Raw genomic sequence first — 24,739 nt, 5'->3', positions numbered from 1 at the left:
AACCCGACAAGGAAGCTAAGGACCTACTAGTCAGTAGCCTTCCAATCATCGAGAAGTGGATTGGGAACCTTGGTGTCTTTGCCGTCCGCCGTCTTGCCATCGATGAGTCCTGCTGGAGCTTCTATGGCGCCGATCAGATAGCCTTCAAGGCGCGCGCCTCGCACCGCTGCTAACACATGCGCTTCCCATAGTGCGTGATTATTCTTGGCTGGCTTCTCGATAATAGTGTGGCTCGCCAATGGATTGAAGAAGCCAAAGTTGGAGGAGCTGGCCATAGTGGTTTGGAGGTAAGGCTATATATTTGTTCTGGCTCTGTATACCATGAAAATATTCAAACGGCAATAAGCGTTGGAGGAACGTCGCTTATTGCCCTAGGCAGCGACAGGTTCGTGTTATATGGGCGTCAAAGATCGTGACGCATGGAATACAATAGATTGTTACACACCTTGGAGTATACAGAAAGTACAAGCTAACAAACTACAAGCCGTATCTCTAGGAATAGATATTCTCCAAATATATTTACAACTCTATCTCTAACACTCTGGCTCTCTGCCGGCCGCCCCGCACGCAGGCTTCTACAGGTGTGATTGGTTGGGCACATATGGCCCAACCAGGCTCACGAGAGTCATTGTCTGGAAGTTTGGTTGCCTGCAAGCAGAGGTGAACCTGGCTGAACAAATGCAAGAGGTGCCTTCCGGCCTTGCTCCGCAGAAACGGAATTGAAACTCGTTTAGGGTTCGCCTGGTTCGTGCGCTGCAGCTCACGCATCTAGGGGTCAAGTTTTCCAGCTTGTTGTGTCTCAATCGAGTCCGTAGCCAAGCAACCAGCTTCGCAGTGCAGCCTGTCTCAAGTGAAACAAGCAAACCAATCGTACCTGTCTGCACGGTCACGTCCTGGTTATTCTCACCCTGGTTCTGGCGAACAACTTGGCCTGTGCATTTACTGTAAGGCCCCGTTTGGTTATTTAGGAGCTCCTAAAATTTCTATCACATCGAATGTTTAGATACTAATTAGGAGCATTAAACATAGACTAATTACAAAATTAGTTGGAGGATAATTTGCGAGATTAATTTATTAAGTCTAATTAGTCCATCATTTGATAATATGGTACTACAGTAAACATGCACTAATGATGGATTAATTAGGCTTAATAGATTCATCTCGTGAATTAGCCTCCATCTGTGTAATTAGTTTTATAATTGGCTCATATTTAATCCTTCATATTAACATTTGAATATTCGAATATTTGATGTGACGTAAACTTTAATCCGGACTAAATAACAAACACCCCTAAGCAATCACGCCCGTAGTCGTTCACCTTGTGGCTCAAAAGGGGTCACGTGGCGTGACGCGACGCCGCTGTCCAAATGGCAAGCCACGCTACGCTAGAGAGAGCGCGCGCGGGCGCGGCTGCTGTCCCGCCCCACAGGGTGACAGGTGACTTTGGCCGCCGCTCGGTGCCAGGCGCGCGGGGCAAGCGCACGAGGTGAAAGCCGACACGACGGCTTGTGCGCGGCCGCAGCCGCTTGCGCGGCGCGGGCCCGGCCGCGGGCGTGGACGAGTTCCCGTGTCTGCCCCTCTCTCCGTTTCACTGTCGCGCGGCCTGTATCGTCCAGCGGCCAGCGGGATGGATTTGGTCGAGGGCATTATAGTCAAATGTGACAAGTTTCAGAACGGCAACGGATTATGTGGAGGTTATTATACGGGAGGGTCAACCGGGTTAGTCTTTTCCCCGGTGGCTGGGCCCCACAGGCATATAATACTTCCTCCTTATTCGTTACCGATGCATGCATATTAGCATTTGGAAGAAATCAGATTTTAACCGTTAATTTCTTTAAGAATTCATTATAAATTGTTGCAATCAGTATCATGTTTCAAATATGTGAATATGATTCTATCGATATAACTTCTAGACCTAATTGCTGATCAAAACACTTACAAAGTTTGACTTTCCCAAACTTTGATGCGTCCTGCATAAAGAAAAGAAAGGAGTGTTGTCAGCGGCAACGAACAGTATCAGCGGAGTTTTTCATCTCCCTTGTCCGTAGTCCTTACCCGTATAATCTTTAGTTATTTATTACGTATAATCTTCCATCACAAGCGTTCATGGAGTCTTATCCAACTCTCACGTTATCAATACTGATGATAACTACGGAGCCACGATTTTTAGGGGAGGAAGGGAGAAAACAAACGAGTTGACCATTTGGCCAGTAGAGAACAGTCAACCCAATACTAGACAAAAGCTAGCTAAAAACATGCCTTTATTTCATGAATAAATGTTGACTAGGGAAATATTTATATGTATACAGTAAATTGAATCTAAATGTACCCTTTTGTGCCAAAAACTAAATTTTCTTGCAAGTTCGACGAAGATAAACGCTTAGTGTAACTCATCAAAATGAATGGATATGTAGACTGTATGTTCCCCAAAATGAATGAATGGAGTAGTATCAAAGAATAAACCAACTTGTTATAGTGATATCCAACGTCTCAGTAGCAAGGTATTAAATAGCGTTTAGCGGTATGGTAAAGGATTACTGCCGGTGTAGCGGATCGCGGATAGCGGACGCTAAGTCTAAATAGCGGAATTCAAAAAATAGTCACAATTTTAGAGCATATATAAATATTAACATCAAGCTTACTTATAAAAAGTTATAGTTTTAGGTTAACCATTACATTTTACGGTAAGAATCACAAATAAATAGGTATAATTAAGATGTATGGATATATATTAACATTAATTCCCATATCAATAAATAAAAAAATTCATTTTTCATCCAATAACTCTTATTACCTAAATAACCATTTTAAATATTATTATTACCATTTGATTCATATTCATATTCATATTCATATGTCACTTCAACGGTAAATATAGCGTATAGCGGCCTAACATGTACGGGGCAATAGTGGACAATAGCGGCCGCTAAGTCCAAACATGCTATCTTGGGTATCTTGTAGCGGTAGAGTACCGCTACCACTATAGCGGCCGCTATTGCGGGCGCTACGAATGATATTTAGGGGCTGTTTGGATACGAGGTGCTAAACTTTAGTAGGGTCACATCGGATGTTCAGATGCTAATTAGGACTAAACATGAGCTAATTACAAAACTAATTGCACAGATGGAGTCTAATTCGCGAGACGAATCTATTAAGGCTAATTAATCCATCATTAGCAAATGGTTACTATAGCACCGCATTGTCAAATCATGGACTAATTAGGCTTAATAGGTTCGTCTTGTGAATTAGACTCCATCTGTGCAATTAGTTTTGTAATTAGACTATGTCTAAAACTCCTAATTAGTATCCAAACATCCAATGTGACAGGTGCTAAAGTTTAGCAAGGTATCAACCCCCTTAGTACTAGAGTGTTATCCACAACCACCTTAAAAAAACGTAGCAAGCATATCAGAGGACAAATAAAAAATTGAGCTATCTAGTATTCAATTAGAAGCTCTGACAAGCAAGCAAAACAAAACTAGGAACAAATCACCCTGGTGAGCTGCTTTCAACACCAACACATCACTGCTGATCAGAACACATGCAAAAGACGTCTAAATCCAAGACTAAAATAAAGGATACTCTTCAAACCTTCCGAACACTCTAGACACCCTGCAAACCTTCTTAAGACCCCCCCCCTCCAGGTTCCCCATCAACACCCTTCGACCTTCAAACCTTCCCTCTCCACACGCCACCACCACCACCTTCTTTTCCTTCTGTCCGCCTGTCCGTACCACTCGCCCTGGTGCACGCAAAGCCAGAGCGCGGCGGCACGCCATGGGCACCCTCGTCGGGCACGTCGCGCCGGGCGCCGGCTTCCTCCTCATCGGCCTATGGCAGCTGTTCAGCCACACCCGCCTCTTCTTGCTGCGGCCGAGCTCGTACTCGGCGCCGGTCTGGTTCCCGGTGCGCGGCGTGCGGCACCTCGAGCTCATCCTCATAATCATCGGCACCGTGATCTCCATCCTGATGGAGCTCGTCATCGGCCCCGCTAAGCACCAGCCCTTCGACGACGACGGCACCATACCGTCCGACCACCTCCACAACTTCGAGCACGCGTCCATCTCGCTCGCGCTGCTCACCTTCGCCGCGGTCACCATCCACCTCGACAGGGTGAAGGCGCCGATGCGTGACGCGGTGTCGCAGCTCGTGGCCGCCGCGGCGTTCGCGCAGCAGCTACTCATCTTCCACCTCCACTCGGCGGACCACATGGGCGTGGAGGGCCAGTTCCACTGGCTGCTGCAGACGGCCATCGCCGTCACGCTCGCCACCACGCTCCTCGGCATCCCCTACCCTCGGAGCTTCACGGTGAGCCTGGTCCGGTCGGCGAGCCTCGTGTTCCAGGGCGTCTGGTTCATCGTCATGGGCGTCATGCTGTGGACGCCCGCGCTCATCCCCAAGGGGTGCTTCCTCAACCGAGAGGAAGGCCACGACGTCGTCCGGTGCCGCACCGACGAGGCGCTCGACCGCGCCAAGTCGCTCGTCAACCTGCAGTTCAGCTGGTACCTCACCGGCACCGTGGTGTTCGTCGTTTTCTTCTACCTGCAGCTCACCAAGCGCTACCCCGAGGAGCCGCAGTACTTGCCGCTGGTAAAAGGTGGCGGCGGCGGCGGCGACAGCGACGGCCGGTTCAGCATCGGAGATGACCACGACGACGAGGACGATCTCGAGGTCGCGAAACGTGGCTTCGGGCACGTGGTTAGCGGCACAAAGCCTATCGAAATCGAGAGGTGAGGTCGCCGCACCGTACGCACGGTTAGGATTGTTCTGTGATTATCGTGTAATTTGGCTTTAGTGTTTGTGGTGAAAAATGTACAATTATTCTTTAGAAAACCGTTACAAAGAACGGTTTACAGTTGGTACTACGAAAGTACTTTGTAAATTGTGACCCTTGGAGTACGGATCCAATGGTAGCCCATGTCTGTCCCTCCTCGCTAGGCGTTGTCACGCGCGCAACAATGGCAATCATTGTAATCGCCAATATTTTCAGTTGACAACGCAATCTACCCCACAAAGCATTTATGGAGGCGGCTAGAACAGGTTTGTACTGACGGGTATCGCACCCGTCAGCAACTTTGAGTCAGCACAAATGCCGTCTGTGCTGGTGGGTGCTCGTCCGCCAGCACAGACTGCTCTTTGCAGGCGGACTACATTAGCCACCCACCAGCACAGATGCTTTCTGTGCTGACGGTGTGGTTACGCCGCCCGCCACTAATATGTATTTTCCCATTCAATATATTATTTTCTATGAGTTATTTATAATTTTTATTTCCCGTCAGTTTTTAGTCGTTAAATTGAAATATGTATCTCCAACCACATAACAATAAACTTGAATAATAAATAATTCATATTATTATAAACTACATCATACATAATATATAATTCACATTATTACAAATCCAACATTTTGAATAGAGCTATTCTTTGCCACGCTAATATTAAAACTGCTACGCCCATCTACGAAGATTTGTGCACTCGTTTGCCATCAACACGCCATCTTTATCAAAGAATGCTCCATCCTCATGACAAATCTTGCATAGGATGAACCTCGCCATGTTCGTATAAATGTTGTCGATTTGTTTATCTTTGATCTTGCTATAGTTACTGTCGATGGTAGCATCTGCAGGTATACAGTAAATGAAGATTAGGATGTATTGACATTAGGAAGTTAGCACATGGTAGTGTATAAGAGACTTACGTCTTCAGGGTTCGTCCGGTACCTCCCATTATTTCTGATGAACTCGCACACGTAGTACCACATAGAATAGAGCTGGGAGGTTGCTTGTGGCACTGCAAACAAATAGAAAAATGATGAGTTGTTATTAATGACAAGTCTACATTATATGAAAAAAACCAAAATTTTATGTTCTTATGAATCTATGATATATTATTTTCATAGCTTTTGTCCTTTTTGGATTGTGGATCCCGCCTTTTAGTATGTAAAGCTTGTACGCACTTTGAGGATATAAAGATAAGAGTTAGTAATACAACTTAGGTGCATAGAATGTCAACATGCATTTAAGTACTACCAAGGAATGTCTTATTTTTGTATAATGCCTATAAAATCCTTGTACCTATCTCTATGATAGCTGGCTGAGTCGAGGACCACTGCTTCTCCTAGCTTGGGTAAAATAATGATGCAAATCCAGTGATCTCTACATTATATTAAAATAATTTATATTATAGACGACATTAAATAACACCTAGTATATATATAGTAATTAAAACTAGCTTACTCAAAACCATAAGGAATCATGATATAATCCTTGCTAGCCTTTTTATTCATTACTTTTGCAATGTATACGGACACTTTGTGCATTTCTTCTCTGTGGGCTTTTATTTTTATAGCATCTTCCTCTGCTTGTGTCGCTGCTGCTTCTATTTGTGCTTTGATCGTTTCCGTCATTTTGAGCTTGTGCTCTGGCTCGCTTATTCGTGATGGGTCAAGGTACGCTACCTTGAACCTGCCGTGCGTCAATTCTTCCTCACTCCATTGCATCCTGCAGAATAGGTTGTTCAGGTACTTGAAATAAAATACGTATGTATTTAAAACTCGTGTATGCAGTACATGTGGACTTACAAGCACCATACAGAATGAGATTCATGTCGAGGTGTTGTCGATGATAAAGTCTGTGCCAACCCTCAAAATTGATCACAATCTGATACGGGAGAATGCCAAGGAAAACCTTAGTTGGGACATGCGCGGTGATTTCTTGAATTCCTTGCTTCATTGCATTCATGATCCATCCATGCAGCTTATGCAGTTCCCATGAGCCCTCCAGCAGATCCGACCAATACAAGAATGGTTTTCCTTGCTCATAATCCTTGGGATATCATTTGACGCAAAAGAATTGAGGTTTTGATCCTTTTCCTTTTGCCGAGAGGCGCTGCGAGTTATAGATTTTTCACCGGAAGATGAAGCCTTCTTCTTCAATACGTTTAAAAACTTGTCGACGTCTGCTGATGGAGCCTTTTCATATGTGCTGACCATACGAGGTATTGCTGGCCTCTTGGGAGGTGGAGATGCTGGTGAAAGCGTGTTGGATCATTAACTTCTAAATCATCTACTCGTTCATCGCCTTCTAGTGCTGATGTCCCATCATCCTCATTGAGAGCTTCTTGGATAGGTGATAGCATTGGCTGCTCGTCCTCATTGTTAGCTCCCTGCACATGCGACAACATCGGCTGCTCCGTGTCAGCATTTGAATTTTGAAGGGGTAGTTCTTAGCTCGGCCACGAGGTTTCTAGCGATGCATTCAGAATGATATCTCGACGATGTCGCAGTATGTACTGGTTCATCGCATCACTGAGAACCTCAATCCCCTCATCAGTAGGGATGTCTACCTCGCACAACTCATCCAACACTGTAACAACTTGTCGGGCATACACCCCAGGTCCACGTGTAGGCCTTGGACGGCCCACCAAGGGACGTACTCGGACAAGGTCAGAACAAGGATGGGCGTATCCTTCTCGGATTAGTCTTGTATATTTATGGAAAACTACTCGGGCCATTACCGAGTAGAACTATATAATAGTACCCGACTAGGACTCAGACTTGTAACCCTGCCCTCCCGTGTATATAAGGCCGGGCAGGAACCCCCCTCAAAGGCATCTCTCTCAAGATCAAAGCAAACATCAATACAAACCAACACACAGGACGTAGGGTATTACGCGATCTAGCGGCCCGAACCTGTCTAAATCGTGTTCCTTGCGTCACCATTGATTCCTTGATTCTCGACGATCCTTACCGCATAAAATACCACCTAGGGTACCCCCTAGGCGGGTTGCCGGTCTAAAACACTAACACCTGGCGCGCCAGGTAGGGGAACTCGTCGAGTTTCTCAGCGCGAACTCAATGGCACGGTCGTCATTAAGCCCATCTTCGCTATCGAAGCGGGCGCAACCTTCGTTTTTGGATCCTGGCTCTGCATCGCTGACGGCGCCGGATCGTTCCGGCACCAGATCGTCAACTCCGACGGCGACCTCGGGTTCCACCGCGATTCGAACTCGAACTCCGATGGCGACTCCGGGTCCGACTACAACTTGGAGTCCGACGGCGACTCTGGGTCCAACTACGACTCGAAGTCCGACAGCGACTCTGAGTTTGACTACAACTCGAAAGTCCGACTACATCGCAAGCTCGCCGACGACTACGGGCGGCTCACGAATGATTTCATCGACTATGTCGTAGGCACACCGACTACTCCAGCCAAGCATGGTCTACGCTCAAAACGCGCCCTTGTCTCGGGGTCTTGGATAAGTCCGACCCTCTAAGCCGGGGGTCGGGCGATTCGAAGCCTTGCGGCAAGGGGTCGGGTGCATCCGACCCTGGGACCAAGGGTCGGGCGAGCCGGAGTTCCAGCCTCAAAGGGTTGGGCGCATCCGACCCCAGGACCAAGGGTCGGGCGAGGCGGAGTTCCATCCTCAAAGGTGTGGCGGATCCACCTCGGATTAGCCTGATTAAGGTATGATTAAATCGCCTAATATGCGACACTCATGCCTTAGTCAAGTTAACATGAAGTGCCGTCGGATTTCATCCGATTTGACCACTTAACAGGACCGAATTAGCAAACCCACACGAAGGTGAGCGGTTCCAGAGAATACAGCAGGTCCACCAAATATTAACAAGTTGATACACACTTGGTTGCAAATCATAGTTTAACAAGTTCTGAAGAAAACAACAGAAGGTAAAACCACAAGCGGAAGCTACTTCGTCGGGGTCGGACATCCCTGGCGAGGCAAACCGGGACGTCAGTGATCCCTCTACTCGCCGTCCGAGGAGGGATCCCACTCAACCATCCAACCCGGAGGGAGTTGGGGTGGCCAAGTGCCAACAGAGGAGGGCTCAGGAGCAGCAACTTCACTTGAAAAAGAGAAGCCACAACAAGGTTGAGCTACTAAGCTCAACAAGACTTAACCGACAGGAGGAAGCTACTCCACCACTTCTAGACATGCAAGGCTCTTTGGCTGAGGGGTTTGTTTGCAAAAAGCACTATGTAGATCCCTATTTTCAAGTTTTAGCTCAGGTTCTAAGTTCAATATCCGGTCTAAGTTAGCAACTTACTCTAAGCAAACATAGAACCAACCAAAAGGTATATATATATATATATATATATATATATATATATATATATATATATATATATATATATCAAGACCATGTCATCATCAGATCCCTTATTACTCAGGGTAGCATAGCGATCAAGCAGTCTCAAACTGTGAGAGGCAAACGAATCAATTCGAGTTTCTTAACCATGCATGGCGAACCTAATCTCACGACATCCGTGCACCACAAAGGTCGCTTCCTGTGTCGGCCGTCCCCATCAATTCCCAGGCGCGTGTCAGGTCCAAAGTTCCCTTGGCATGCAATGCTCCACAGTCCCGGTCTCTACCGTACTGTGACCGCACTTGCACCCACATGATGCACCATGGGAACCTCGTTCCAGGGATAGCAGGGGTATAAGCCACGCCCTAGTTCAATCAGGTACTAGGCTTCCCCATCCCATACTAGGTATGAGATTAGTACTTTCAAACACTTGATCACGAACACCACCACTGTCGGGCCTTAGGAAGTTTCATAGACAGACGGGGTGATCAGCCGACCACCAAAAGTTAACCAGAACCCTGCTTCGTCCATCGTCCTTATAGTTGTGACAGAAGGAGAACAACCAACTCCTATAACTCGCGAGTGACAGGAAATCACTCGACTTTTTCCGCTTTCTATTTAGCAAAGCATCTACTCGATCCAACAGCTAGTGTTCAACTCAAGGGAACTAAGTCATGCATCTATGGTTCCAAACAATTCCTATACGTAAGTGCACAAGCATGATAAAGAAGGCATGCGCAAGTTTGGTAAAAACATAGGGGGTTCATGCATCCGGGGCTTGCCTTCAAGCGAGAAGGAAGGGAAGGGGTCTTCCGCTGGGGCGGCTTCGGCTTCGGCTTCTGGAGACAGGAGCTCTTCTGCAGCTTCGTCTTCTGGCGCCGGGTACAACTCGTAGAAGCCGTCGGCGAGACGCATCTCTACACGAATGCAATGCAAGGATTAGCATTTAGACAGTTATTTCAACAGCAACACGTGCAAGTTCTAGCTCAGAAAGTTTGTAGCATAGCTACGGAAAAAGGTGGGGAAGTTCACTTGAGTTGGAGAAGAACAAGGCAAAAGGGTCGGATGGAAAGAAACTTATGATCAGACCCTTAAACCAAAGGAATAGATGTGCTGGGGGTCCTCAGACTTAACGCAGAGAAGTCCCCAAGTTTTACACATATACCCTCGGTTCAAGGAAAAAGATACAACCGAGCCCTCGGGCGAGGCGGAGAAAGGGTCAGCGAAACATACAGGGTCGAGCGAGACGGAACAGGGGTCGGGCGGACAGAAGGGGTCGGACGAGGCGGAAAAGGGTCGGTAGCTTACCTTCGTCTTACAGGTGAAGCTTGGGGTCGGGAAGAAGTAGACTTGGGCGGAAGGACTAAGGCTTGGACAGCGGCGAGGTTCGGCGGTGTTCCGGTGGCGGCAGTGCTTCTTGTGGACAACAAGCAAGCTTTAGCACAGAGCGGAGGAGCAAGCGGCTGGGGGGATTGGGAAGGGCGGTGTTGAGCGGAGAGGAAAGTTCCTCAGGAACTTAAGCGGTGGCACTTTGAGCACGAACAGAGAGCAAGGCGGGAGGGCAGCGATGGTGAAGGGGAACTCCGGCGGGGCTCCGGCATTCCCTTTTATAGCCGTGCGGACGAGAGAGAGAGTTGGGGCGGCGCGAAGACCGGGAAGAAACGATGGAGTCCGCTGCCGGGGCGGCGATTGAGCAACGAGGGCGGTGGAGCAGGACTTCGGGGATGACACCGGTGGTCATTGGGCACCAGCGACAGGGCGGCGCAGGCGCGGTTTTGCCGGTGGTTGAGATTTGGCGGAGGCGGGCATCATCGTGCGGTGGATCTGATGGAAGTGACCGGGGAAACGGCGCTAGAAGCGAGGGCGCACAGGTGAGAAGACAGGCGGCTGCGGCTGCGCGGGCGAGCGTGAAGCAACAGACTGTCGGGGTGCTGCTCTGATAAGGCAGGAAAGGGACTGTCGCGGCCGGGGTCTGGGTTGGCGGAGGAGGAATCGTCGCGTAGCGCGGACCGGGGCGGTGCGACTGTGGAGGGGCGACGGAAAAGGCGGGAGGCATCGGGCTCCGCAGCCGGGGGTCCGGCGGGGTGATGATGGTCGCGGGCGGCGAGGTGCTGCAGAAAGGGTTGCAGAGGGCTTCCGCGGCGATTGGGGAAGGGGGCGCGGATATCCACCTGGTCGCGACCGGCGACGGGGCGGAGCGGCGGGTGTCGGAGAAATTGAGCCACGCGACAGAGAAGCTCTGAGGCGGGCATGCAACTCGAGTGCGTCTGTCGCGGGAGATCTGGGGGAAAGGTTTTGTGGGTCCACCGGTCAATCTCGGCGGGTCCACTGCTCAGATTGAAGGGAGGCGTTGTGGGAAGACTTAGAAAGATCCGGCGGTGAGTTGGGGTTGGCGGGGTCGGAACTGGGGGAAAATGGAGAGGGGTCGTGTGGCGGATCCACTTCGGATTAGCTTGGTTAAACATGGTTAAGTCGCCTAACATGCGACACCGATGCCTTAGCCAAGTTAACACGAAGTGCCGTTGGATTTCATCCGATTTAACCACTTGAACAGGACCGGGTTAGCAAACTCACACGAAAGTGAGTGGTTCCAGAGAATACAACAAGTCCACCGAGTTAAACAACTTAACCATTTAGTTTGGTTATAAAACAACATCAGAGTTTTACAAGGTTCAAAAGAAAATAACAGAAGGTAAAACAGCAAGCGGAAGCTAAACGCAGGGGTCGGACGTCCTTGGTGAGGCCAGCCAAGACGTCAGTGATCCCTCTCCTCGCCGTCCGAGGAGGGATCCCACTCGACCGTCCAATCCGGAGGGAGCTGGGGCGGCCAAGTGCCCACGGAAGGAGGCTCGGGAGCAGCAACTTCACCTGAAAAAGGAAAGCCACAACAAGGCTGAGCTACTAAGCTCAACAAGACTTAACCGACAGGAGTAAAGCTACTCCACCTTTTCTAGACATGCAAGGCTCTTTGGCTGAGGGGTTTGTTTGCCAAAAGCACTATGTAGATTCCTATTTTCAAGTTTTAGCTCAGGTTCTAAGTTCATTATCCGGTCTAGGTTAGCAACTTACTCTAAGCAAACATAGAACCAAACAGAGGGTATATAACATCATCGAGACCAAGTTATCATCAGATTCCATCATTACTTAGGGTGACATAGCGATCAAGCAGTCTCAAACTGTGAGAGGCAGACGAATCGATTCGAGTTCTTTAACCATGCATGGTGAACCTAACCTCACGACATCCGCGCACCACCGAGGGTCACTTCCTATGTCGGCCTTCCCCATCAGTTCCCTAACCCGTGTCGGGCCCATTTCCTTTGGTGCAAGGTTCCACAGACCCGGCCTCTGCCGTTCTGTGACCACACTTGCCACCACGTGCGACAACTAGCAGGGGAAACTCCGTTCCAAGGACAATGGGGCGACCGCTCACGTCTAGGTTCAATCCGGTACTAGGCTTCCTCATCCCATAATAAGTATGAGGTTAGTACTTTCAAACACTTGATCACGAACACCACCGCTGTCGGGCCTTAACAAATTTTATAGACAGACGGGGCAATCAACCGTCCACCAAAAAGTTAACCAAAACCCTGCCCCGTCCATCGTCCTTATAGATGTGATAGGAGGAAAACAACCAATTCCTACAACTCGCGAGTGACAAGAAATCACTCGACTTTTACCGCTTCCTATTTAAGCAAAGCAGCTACTCGGTCCAACAGCTAGTGTTCAGATCATGGGGGTCTAAGTTATATATCTAGGGTTGCAAACAACTCCTATACGTAAATGCACAAACAAGATGCAGAAGGCATGCGCAAGTTGGGAAACATAGGGGTTTCATGCATCCGGGGCTTGCCTTCAAGCGAGAAGGAAGGAAACTGCTCGACTTCTGGGGCAGCTTCGGCTTCTGGGGGCAGGAGCTCGGCTACACCGTCGTCTTCTGGCGCCGGGTGCAGCTCGTAGCAGCCGTCGGCGAGACGCAGCTCTACACGAAATGCAATGCAAGAGTTAGCATTTAGATGGTTAATTCAACAGCAACACTTGCAAGTTTGAGCCCAGAAACTTGCAACCAGTTACAGGAGGGTGGGGAGGTTCAAAGGAGTTTGATGGAGATCAAGAGGTAAGGGTCGGAGGAAGGAACTTAGGATCTGACTCTTAATCTAGAGGATTTGGTGTGCTAGGGGTACTCAGACTCAACGCTGAAAGGTCCCCAAGTTTTACACCTACACCCTCGGTTCAAAGAAAAAGATACAGCCGAGCCCTCGGGCGAGGCGGAAAAAGGGGTCGGACGAACAGAAGGGTCAGACGAGGCGGAAAAGGGGTCGGGAAGAGCAGGTTCGGGCGGAGGAACTGGAACACTAAGACTTGCGGCGGAGATGTCCGGCGGTGCTCCGGCGGCGGCGGCGGTGCTTCTTGTGGATCACAAGTAAGCTCTTACGCAGCACGGAGGAGCAAGCGACTGGGTGGATTGGGAAGGGCGGCTGGGGAGCGGAGAGGAGAGTTCCTCAGGAACTTAGGCTGTAGCGCTTTGAGCACGAAGCAGAGGAACGGCGGGAGGGTAGCGATGGCGAAGGGGACTCCGGCGGGGCTCGCGCATTCCCTTTTATAGCGGCGCGGGAGTAAGAAGGGGAGCGGCGCGAAGGCCGGGGAAGAAGCAATGGAGTGCTCTGCCACGGCGGTGATTGAGCGGCGAGGGCGGTGGAGCAGGACTTCGGGGATGACGCCGGCGGTTATTGGGCACTGGCGTCGGGGTGGCGCAGGCGCGGGTTTGCCGGTGGTTGAGATTTGGCGGAGGCGGGCGTCGTCGTGCGGCGGATATGATGGGTGTCGGAGGAAACGAGCCACGCGGTGGAGAATCTCTGAAGCGAGCATGCTACTCGAGTGCGTCTGTTGCGGAAGATCTGGGGAAAAGATTTTTGTGGGTCCACCGGTCAGTCTCGGATGGTCCACTGCTCAGATTGAGAGAGAGACTGCTGTGAAGACTTAGAAGGATCCGGCGGGTGAGTTGGGGTCGGCGGGGTCGGAACTGGGGGCCAGCGGAGAGGGGTCGGGTCACAGGGGTCGGGACCGGACTGGAGGTTGAGTACTTAAACTCGGTAGAGCTGAGATAGGGGATCAGGGACTCGGATTAAGATTAACTCGAGAGATTTGGGGTCAGTCGTCACAGGCCGGATCTCAGGGGTCGGGACCAGACTGGAGGTTGAGCACTTGTACTCGGGAAAAGCTGAGATAGGGAATCAGGGACTCAGATTTAGATTAACTCGAGAGATTTGGGGTCGGTCGTCACAGCCTACCCCCCTTAAAAAGAATCTCATCCCGAGATTCAGATGTAGAAGTAACCGGTGGGGGTGTGCAGTCCTTACCTCCTTGGTTGGGGAGGAAACCTGGGAAAAGCTTGTTCAAGTACTCTTCTGTCTCCCATGTAGCTTCATCCTCCGTGTGGTTTCTCTAGAGGATCTTGTACATTTTAACCACTTGGCGTTGGGTGCGCCTCTCCTTCTGGTCAAGAACCTTGGCCGGGTACTCGGCATAGGTTAGGTCGGGCTCGATCTGAAGCTGCTCCTGCTCAAAGATCTCGGCTGGGACTTGGACACATTTCTTCAGTTGAGACACATGGAAAACATCATGTGTGGCCGAGAGCTGTTCTGGGAGTTGGATCCGATAGGCAACTGGTCCACAAATTTCCACAATTTCATATGGGCCAATGTAACGGGGAGCCAATTTTCCTTTTACTCCAAACCGTTGCACTCCTTTTGTCGGGGAGACCCGAAGATACACATGATCACCAATGTCAAACTGCAGGGGTCTTCTTCTCCTATCTGAGTAACTTTTCTGTCTAGATTGGGCAGCCTTGAGGTTTGCCTGAATTACCTTCACTTGCTCTTCGGCTTCTACGACTAAGTCAGAACCATAGGTTTGTCTTTCTCCGGCGGACCAACTTAATGGTGTCCGGCATCTCCGACCATACAATGCTTCAAACGGTGCCATCTTCAAGCTAGCTTGGTAGCTATTGTTATATGAGAACTCTGCCAATGGCAGGCACTTGTCCCAGTTCTTGTCGTAATGGATGACACAAGCTCTCAACATGTCCTCAAGGATCTGATTAACTCTTTCAGTTTGACCATCAGTTTGAGGATGATAGGTTGAGCTACGGATGAGTTTGGTGCCCATTGATGCTTGTAGCTGTTCCCAAAACCGTGCCACAAACTGAACTCCTCGATCAGAGATGATCGTCCTAGGCACACCGTGTAGGGAAACTATGCGGTCAAGATACAACTCCGCATACTTCTTGGCCGTGTGGGTGGTGTGGACAGGAAGGAAGTGGGCAGACTTGGTCAGACGGTCCACAATTACCCAAATGGAATCATGTCGCTGCGATGAAAGGGGCAGTCCAACAATGAAGTCCATGCTGATGTCTTCCCATTTCCAGGAGGGAATAGGTAGGGGTTGTAGGGTACCTGCTACCTTTAGATGACTGGCTTTGACACGTTGACAGATGTCACACTCCAAAACATACCGTGCAATCTCGGGCTTCATTCCACTCCACCAGAAGATTTGACGGAGATCATGATACATCTTGTTGCTGCCAGGATGGATTGAGAACTTGGAGAGATGAGCTTCATCTAGGATTTGCTTCCTAAGGTTGGGGTCGGATGGTACAACAAGTCGGTCTCTATAAAACACTTTCCCACTCTCATCCTGTCGGAAATGCTTATACCCTTCATCCTTCCATGAAATCTTCCTTTTTATTCGCCTTACTTCCTCATCCTCCAATTGTGCTGACCCAATTCGGTCCTCCAAAGCAGACTCAAGTGATATGTGGCCGAGGGCTCCATGGGAAACAATTTCCAAACTAAGTTTTCCCATCTCGTGACACAGTGTCTCGGTGAAGGTTGTTGCCGACAAACAGGTGCAACAGTTCTTGCGGCTAGAAGCATCTGCCACTATGTTGGCCTTGCCGGGGTGGTAGTGTACTTCCAAGTCATAATCCTTTATCAACTCTAACCATCTTCTTTGGCGCATGTTGAGGTCGTCTTGGGTGAAGATGTACTTGAGGCTCTTGTGGTCGGTGTAGATGTTGTAGTGAGTGCCCATCAGATAGTGTCTCCATATCTTTAAGGCATGAATCACTGCTGCCAACTCAAGATCATGGGTCGGGTAGTTCAGCTCATGAGGTCGTAACGCCCGTGAGGCATAGGCAATGGCTCGGTTGTCTTGCATAAGAACATACCCAAGTCCAGTGCCAGAGGCGTCACAGTACACGTCAAACGGCCTAGAGGGGTCGGGTTGAGCCAAAACTGGGGCTGTGGTCAGCAAGTGCTTCAGGGTCTTGAAGGCTTCTTCACACTTGTTGCTCCATACAAATTTGACCTCTTTCTTGAGCAGCTCAGTTATCGGCTTAGCTATCTTGGAGAAATCCGGTATGAAACGCCGATAGTAGCCTGCCAATCCAAGAAAACTTCGGATCTGATGAACTGAAGTGGGAGGCTTCCAGTCCATGACTTCCTGTACCTTGCTGGGGTCGACGGCTATGCCATTCCTAGAGATAGTGTGTCCCAACAACTTGACACTATCTAACCAAAATCCACACTTGGAGAACTTGGCATAGAGCTGATGATCTCTCAACCGTTGGAGAACTACGTGAAGATGATCGGCATGTTCTTCTTCGTTCTTCGAGTACACTAGGATATCATCAATGAACACCATCACAAACTTGTCCAACTCGGGCATGAACACCGAGTTCATGAGGTACATGAAATAGGCGAGTGCATTGGTGAGTCCAAAAGACATGACTAGGTACTCGTAGAGTCCATATCTGGTGGAGAAGGCAGTCTTGGGAATGTCACAGGGTCGGATCTTGATTTGATGATAACCGGACCGAAGATCGATCTTGGAGAACACTCTTGCTCCAGCTAACTGATCAAACAGATCATCAATGCGGGGAAGGGGGTACTTGTTCTTAACAATCACCGCATTGAGGGGTCGGTAGTCCACACACATGCGTAGACTCTCATCCTTCTTCTTCACAAACAGGGCTGGGCAACCCCAAGGTGAAGTGCTAGGTCGGATAAAGCCTTTCTCCAACAGCTCCTCCAACTGGGTTTTTAACTTGGCCAGCTCAGCCGGTGGCATCCGATAAGGTCTTTTGGAGATAGGGGCGGTGCCGGGGATCAACTCTATGGAAAACTCCACCTCTCTATCGGGCGGCATGCCCGGCAAGTCATCAGGAAACACGTCGGGGTACTCACAGACTACAGGGATGTCCTTCGGTTGGGTCTCAATTGCGGGATACGCACAAGAATTCACATTTTCTTGGCGAGGCAATTGGATAACAGAGGGGCCTTGGTGGGGGGAGTTGACCTGGATAGCTCGGGCCGGAACATCTAGCACAACCTGGTGTCTGGTCATCTAATCCATCCCTAGAATGACATCAATTCCTTCTAGCTCAAGGATAATAAGATTCTCCTTAAAAAGGTTTTGGCCTAGCTGGATAGGCACATTGACACTCATCCTATCGGATGTGATTATTCCACCCGGGGTGGATATCCTAAAAGACCCTTTTGTTTGGCATTCCTGTAACCCATACTTGTCACGGGTCTTTCTTCCGATAAAACTATGTGAGGCTCCTGAGTCAAACAAAACCAAAGCTAAAAAACTATGAATCAGAAAGGTACCTGTCATTATCGGCGCACCTTCAGGAAGCTCTGCTGCGTGGGTGAAGTTTAGCCGACCTTGACGAACTTGCATCTTGGGCCTCTTCCCTTTGTTGAGCATTGCATTGCTCTGCCCTGGGCGCTGGCTCTGATTTCTGGGGCAGTCCTTAGCAAAGTGCCCTTCATTGCTGTAGGTGAAGCAGCGGTTACCAGTTGCAGGACGTGGGGGTGGCGGCAGGGTCGGCCGGGGCGCCTGTGGTTGGAAACCAGGAAAACGAGGCGCTGCCGCTGGCGGGGGTTGGGCAACCCATCTTCCCGACTGCTGGGGTCGGCTGGGCGCCTGGGGTGGAGCCGTTCTGAAACGCTGTGCAGGTAGGCTGGGCGTTGGCAGTGGAGCTTTCCTCTTCCTCTTGGCTGCCAGAGCCTTCAAGCAGTCCTCTTGTAAGATGGCCAAGTTGACCAACTCATTGTACGTATCCACCCTTATCGGGTTTAACCTTTCTCTGAGCTCCAAGCTTAGCCCTCTGCGGAATCTGTCCTGCTTCTTCTCATCTGTGTCCGCATGATAGCCGGCATAACGGCACAGATCATTGAAAGCTTGGGCGTAGTGCAGGACGTCTCGGTTTCCCTGGGTAAGGGCCAGGAACTCATTGAGCTTGCGCTCCAGGAGACCTTCTGGAATGTGATGCCCTCTGAACGCTGTCTTGAACTCGTGCCAGCTGACGACATGGTCGGCCGGCAACATAGCATGGTAGTGATCCCACCAGAGCCGGGCGGAACCACGTAGCTGCTGAGCCGCAAACCGGGCTTTGTTGTGGTCGGGGCACTGGGCGGTGAGAAGCTCGAACTTGGATTCGATCGTACGAACCCAGGCGTCGGCGTCGAGCGGGTCTTGTGTCTTCTGGAACAAGGGAGGCTGCGTGCTCAGGAAGTCCTCATAACGAGCAACTTGGGGTGGTTGATGGGCTCTCCCTCCATGGGGCTGTTGTTGTTGTTGTCCTTGTACCAGATGCCTCAGCAGCTCGGTTTGAGCCGTTAAGATCGCCTCCAACGGAGACGGGGGCGCGGGTGGGGGAAGATCCTGTCTCTGCTCGCTGCTGCTAGGCACAGAGCTAGATCTGGTGCGATGCACCATCTGCAAGAGTCAACGTCCCATTAATTCCATAGCCTCAGAAGTACTCCAATTATGTGGGAACGCATGTGTTAAATCCGCAAATGCAACTCTTGCCGATAAGGCGACACAACCACAACTCTTATTAAGGAGACACACACTTCCTTTTGCCATCTTAGTTAACAACTATCTTAGTTCTGCACACAACTTGTAGCGAACCATGGTCGAATTCTAGGAGTTCCATTACATCTGTTCTTAGGCTAAGGGGTCGGGCTAAGCGAAATAGCACAAGAAGAGGGGTCGGCGAAACGATCCGCACAAGAAGGGGTCGGGTGAAGCAAACCGCTCAGGAAGGGGTCGGGTGAAGCGATCCGCATAAGAAGGGGGTCGGGCGAAGCAAACCGCTCAGGAAGGGGTCGGGTGAAGCGATCCGCACAAGAAGGGGGTCGGATAGAAAAAGCACTCGGATTTGACCGAACACAAGCTGGAAGAAAACTAGAAAGCCTCAGAACCGAAGAAGAGCCTTTCCGAGCAAGGTTGCTTTTGGGGAGGGTGACTTTACAGATTTTAGCTTATGTCGCATGCACGGCCTACCTCGTTCTCAACCAAAACAACTGCCAAAACTTGATCTTACGCGGTTAGTGCCGGTGGCAAGGCAACAATTACGTCTCTCCCTATAGTAGCTAGTCGGTTCTAGTAACGTCTCCTAAGTGAACGCGGTTAGTGTACCTGCAGAAAACACAACCACATGAACCTTTCGTGCCAGCACCCACGAAAGCGTCCCCAAACATTACCGTTCACTATAGGAATGGCACCCATGCGTTCAAGGCTGCATGGACAGCACAACAACCGTGGAAATAGGTCCCCTTTGAATGGAACCGTATAACCCTTCGCATACTCGTGATGCGGAATCAGCGCACGTATAATAGACGTGGCGAACAACTGTGATGATAGGCTCGTTGGAATCGAACCATACCACCCTTCGTATGGATGAGCATACGGAACCTGCGCACGTATGATAAACGTGGGCGAAACAACCGCGATGATAGGGTCCTTTGAATAGACTCCCTATCAACCCTTGCATACTCGTGATGCGGACTCGGCACACGTATGACACACGTGGCGAAGTGCTGGAAGGTTAGCAAGATAACCAATAAATATTAGCCACCTAAAAACAACCCCAAAATCCCCTAGGGCCTCTCGTACTAAGGTCATCCTTGATGACCGTACGAGATTTTTCAAAAGGTTTCTTTGCAACTTTTAATTTAAAAGAAGTGTTTAGGGCCTATTGTGTTCTCTGTCTTGCTAAACCAGCTCTGGTACCAGCTGTGGCGGATCCACCTCGAATTAGCCTGATTAAGGTACGATTAAGTCGCCTAATATGCGACACTCATGCCTTAGTCAAGTTAACACGAAGTGCTATCGGATTTCATCCGATTTGACCACTTAACAGGACCGAATTAGCAAACCCACACGAAGGTGAGCGGTTCCAGAGAATACAGCAGGTCCACCAAAGATTAACAAGTTGATACACACTTGGTTGCAAATCAGAGTTTAACAAGTTCTGAAGAAAACAACAGAAGGTAAAACCACAAGCGCAAGCTACTTCGTCGGGGTCGGACATCCCTGGCGAGGCCAACCGGGACGTCAGTGATCCCTCTACTCGCCGTCCGAGGAGGGATCCCACTCAACCGTCCAACCCGGAGGGAGTTGGGGCGGCCAAGTGCCAACAGAGGAGGGCTCAGGAGCAGCAACTTCACCTGAAAAAGAGAAGCCACAACAAGGTTGAGCTACTAAGCTCAACAAGACTTAACCGACAGGAGGAAGCTACTCCACCACTTCTAGACATGCAAGGCTCTTTGGCTGAGGGGTTTGTTTGCAAAAAGCACTATGTAGATCCCTATTTTCAAGTTTTAGCTCAGGTTCTAAGTTCAATATCCGGTCTAAGTTAGCAACTTACTCTAAGCAAACATAGAACCAACCAAAAGGTATATATATATATATATATATATATATATATATATATATATATATATCATCATCAAGACCATGTCATCATCAGATCCCTTATTACTCAGGGTAGCATAGCGATCAAGCAGTCTCAAACTGTGAGAGGCAGACGAATCGATTCGAGTTTCTTAACCATGCATGGCGAACCTAATATCACGACATCCGCGCACCACAAAGGTCGCTTCCTGTGTCGGCCGTCCCCATCAATTCCCAGGCGCGTGTCAGGTCCAAACTTCCCTTGGCATGCAATGCTCCACAGTCCCGGTCTCTACCGTACTATGACCGCACTTGCACCCACATGATGCACCATGGGAACCTCGTTCCAGGGACAGCATGGGTATAAGCCACGCCCTAGTTCAATCAGGTACTAGGCTTCCCCATCCCATACTAGGTATGAGATTAGTACTTTCAAACACTTGATCATGAACACCACCACTGTCGGGCCTTAGCAAGTTTCATAGACAGACAGGGCGATTAGCCGACCACCAAAAGTTAACCAGAACCCTGCCCCGTCCATCGTCCTTATAGTTGTGACAGAAGGAGAACAACCAACTCCTATAACTTGCGAGTGACAGGAAATCACTCGACTTTTACCGCTTTCTATTTAGCAAAGCATCTACTCGGTCCAACAGCTAGTGTTCAACTCAAGGGAACTAAGTCATGCATCAATGGTTCCAAACAATTCCTATACGTAAGTGCACAAGCATGATAAAGAAGGCATGCGCAAGTTTGGTAAAAACATAGGGGGTTCATGCATCCTTGGCTTGCCTTCAAGCGAGAAGGAAGGGAAGGGGTCTTCCGCTGGGGCGGCTTCGGCTTCGGCTTCTGGAGACAGGAGCTCTTCTGCAGCTTCATCTTCTGGCGTCGGGTACAACTCGTAGAAGCCGTCGGCGAGACGCATCTCTACACGAATGCAATGCAAGGATTAACATTTAGATGGTTATTTCAACAGCAACACGTGCAAGTTCTAGCTCAGAAACTTTGTAGCATAGCTACGGAAAAAGGTGGGGAAGTTCACTTGAGTTGGAGAAGAACAAGGCAAAAGGGTCGGATGGAAAGAAACTTATGATCAGACACTTAAACCAGAGGAATAGATGTGCTAGGGGTCCTCAGACTTAACGCAGAGAAGTCCCCAAGTTTTACACATATACCCTCGCTTCAAGGAAAAAGATACAGCCGAGCCCTCGGGCGAGGCGGAGAAAGGGTCGGCGAAACATACAGGGTCGGGCGAGACGGAACAGGGGTCGGGCGGACAGAAGGGGTCGGACGAGGCGGAAAAGGATCGGCAGCTTACCTTCGTCTTACAGGTGAAGGTTGGGGTCGGGAAGAAGCAGACTTGGGCAGAAGGACTAAGGCTTGGACAGCGGCGAGGTCCGGCGGTGTTCCGGCGGCGGCGGTGCTTCTTGTGGACAACAAGCAAGCTTTAGCACAGCGCGGAGGAGCAAGCGGCTGGGGGGATTGGGAAGGGTGGTGTTGAGCGGAGAGGAGAGTTCCTCAGGAACTTAAGCGGTGGCGCTTTGAGCACGAACAGAGAGAAAGGCGGGAGGGCAGCGATGGCGAAGGGGAACTCCGGCGGGGCTCCGGCATTCCCTTTTATAGCCGTGCGGACGAGAGAGAGAGAGTTGGGGCGGCGCGAAGACCGGGAAAAAATGATGGAGTGCGCTGCCGGGACGGCGATTGAGCAACGAGGGCGGTGGAGCAGGACTTCGGGGATGACACCGGCGGTCATTGGGCACCAGCGACAGGACCGCGCAGGCGTGGTTTTGTCGGTGGTTGAGATTTGGCGGAGGCGGGCGTCGTCGTGCGGTGGATCTGATGGAAGTGACCGGGGAAACGGCGCTAGAAGCGAGGGAGCACAGGTGAGAAGACAGGCGGCTGCGGCTGCGCGGGCGAGCGCGAAGCAACAAACTGTCGGGGCGCTGCTCTGACAAGGCGGGAAAGAGACTGTCGCGGCCGGGGTCTGGGTTGGCGGAGGAGGAATCGTCGCGTAGCGTGGACCGGGGCGGCGCGACTGTGGAGGGGCGACGGAAAAGGCAGGAGGCATCGGGCTCCGCAGCTGGGGGTCCGGCGGGGTGATGATGGGCGAGGGTGGTGAGGTGCTGCAGAAAGGGTTGCAGAGGGCTTCCACGGCGATTGGGGAAGGGGGCGCAGATATCCACCTGGTCGCGACCGGCGACGGGGTGGAGCGGCGGGTGTCGGAGAAGTTGAGCCACGCGGCAGAGAAGCTCTGAGGCGGGCATGCAACTCGAGTGCGTCTGTCGCGGGAGATCTGGGGGAAAGGTTTTGTGGGTCCACCGGTCAGTCTCGGCGGGTCCACTGCTCAGATTGAAGGGAGGTGTTGTGGGAAGACTTAGAAAGATCCGGCGGTGAGTTGGGGTCGGCGGGGTCGGAACTGGGGGAAAACGGAGAGGGGTCGGATCTCAGGGGTCCGGACCAGACTGGAGTTTGAGCACTTGTACTCGGGAAAAGCTGAGATAGGGAATTAGGGACTCAGATTAAGATTAACTCGAGAGATTTGGGGTCGGTCGTCACAAAAAGGTCGGGCGAGACGGAATGAACTACTCCTCGCCCACGTCAAGACAACCACGATCAGCTTGCCAACCACTCCGTCAGCTACGGGCAGCTCGTCGACGACTTCAACTCGTCTCGACTAAAAATTAGTCGGGGCAAACTTTGCATCACCGACAACTAGTCAGAATCGCCTCCGACTAGTCGACTTCGTCAACAACCGTTACGGCTACTCTATTCAATGGACTGCTGACCAGTTCAACGACAGAAATCGCCTAAGTGCTCGGGGGCTGCGGGTACCGTACCCGTTGGTCAGTTTTTTCTTTTCAAGATCTCCAAGGGTAAAATGGACAAAAGCTGGTTTGACCCTAAGCCTGACTCTTCGACTCAACCTAAGGCTCTGGGGCTACTCCATATGGAGTGCGATTGACATCGCACTACCATATACAATTACTCAGGAACGGAGACAACTCGAAGAAAGCAAAAGAGTACCTTCCAGCCACGCGACAGTACTCGAGCACTTCAATCTGCAACCTCTACGACCAAGCTACTCGGATGGCGCCTGCAGTGCCCAAGACTGTGGCGCACGACTACAAAGTACTCGGGGGCTTGTCGGGCATACACCCCAGGTCCACGAGTAGGCCTTGGACGGCCCACCAAGGGACGTACTCGGACAAGGTCAGAACAAGGATGGGCGTATCCTTCTCGGATTAGTCTTGTATGTTTATGGAAAACTACTCGGGCCATTACCGAGTAGAACTCTATAATAGTACCTGACTAGGACTTAGACTTGTAACCCTGCCCTCCCGTGTATATAAGGCCGGGCAAGGACCCCCCTCAAAGGCATCTCTCTCAAGATCAAAGCAAACATCAATACAAACCAACACACAGGACATAAGGTATTACGCGATCTAGCGGCCCGAACCTGTCTAAATCGTGTTTCTTGCGTCACCATTGATTCCTTGATTCTCGACGATCCTTATCGCATAAAAGACCACCTAGGGTACCCCCTAGGCGGGTTGCCGGTCTAAAACACCAACACAACTTGCACCCAGACGTATTCTAGCGGGGGTGCCTTTGGAAACACATGACCCGTTACTGCCATGCCAGTTGCAACCTCTCAAAACTTATTGTATTTCCTTCCATAAAGTATAACCAACCTGCATGGTGTATCCACTTGTATGTCATCAACGGGATACCTCACATTTGCAATGGAGCCAACACTACTTGGCGCAACGAATCCTGTCTAGGCAAGTAGCATGGTTGGTTTTGCCTGTCGTTGACCATCGAATACTGTCGGGTCAGCCATCGTTTGGCTCATCGTATGGTTTGTCAAGAACTCTAAGAACTCCTGCT

At 50.3% G+C, this 24,739-nt stretch overlaps 1 protein-coding gene across 1 annotated transcript; it reads left to right on the top strand.

Moving 5' to 3' along the window:
- The first annotated feature begins 3,668 nt into the window (after positions 1 to 3,668).
- On the top strand, positions 3,669 to 5,037 carry LOC101771556 (transmembrane protein 45B). The gene has a single exon (XM_004956897.3). The coding sequence runs from the start codon at positions 3,778 to 3,780 to the stop codon at positions 4,732 to 4,734; it is 957 nt and encodes a 318-aa protein (XP_004956954.1). The 5' UTR covers positions 3,669 to 3,777; the 3' UTR covers positions 4,735 to 5,037.
- Positions 5,038 to 24,739: the final 19,702 nt, after the last annotated feature.

Source organism: Setaria italica, chromosome II (genome assembly GCF_000263155.2).
Source record: "Setaria italica strain Yugu1 chromosome II, Setaria_italica_v2.0, whole genome shotgun sequence".
Lineage (NCBI taxonomy): Eukaryota > Viridiplantae > Streptophyta > Magnoliopsida > Poales > Poaceae > Setaria > Setaria italica.
The sequence above is the reverse complement of the archived record's forward strand: the minus strand, read 5'-3'. Positions and strand labels throughout refer to the sequence as shown.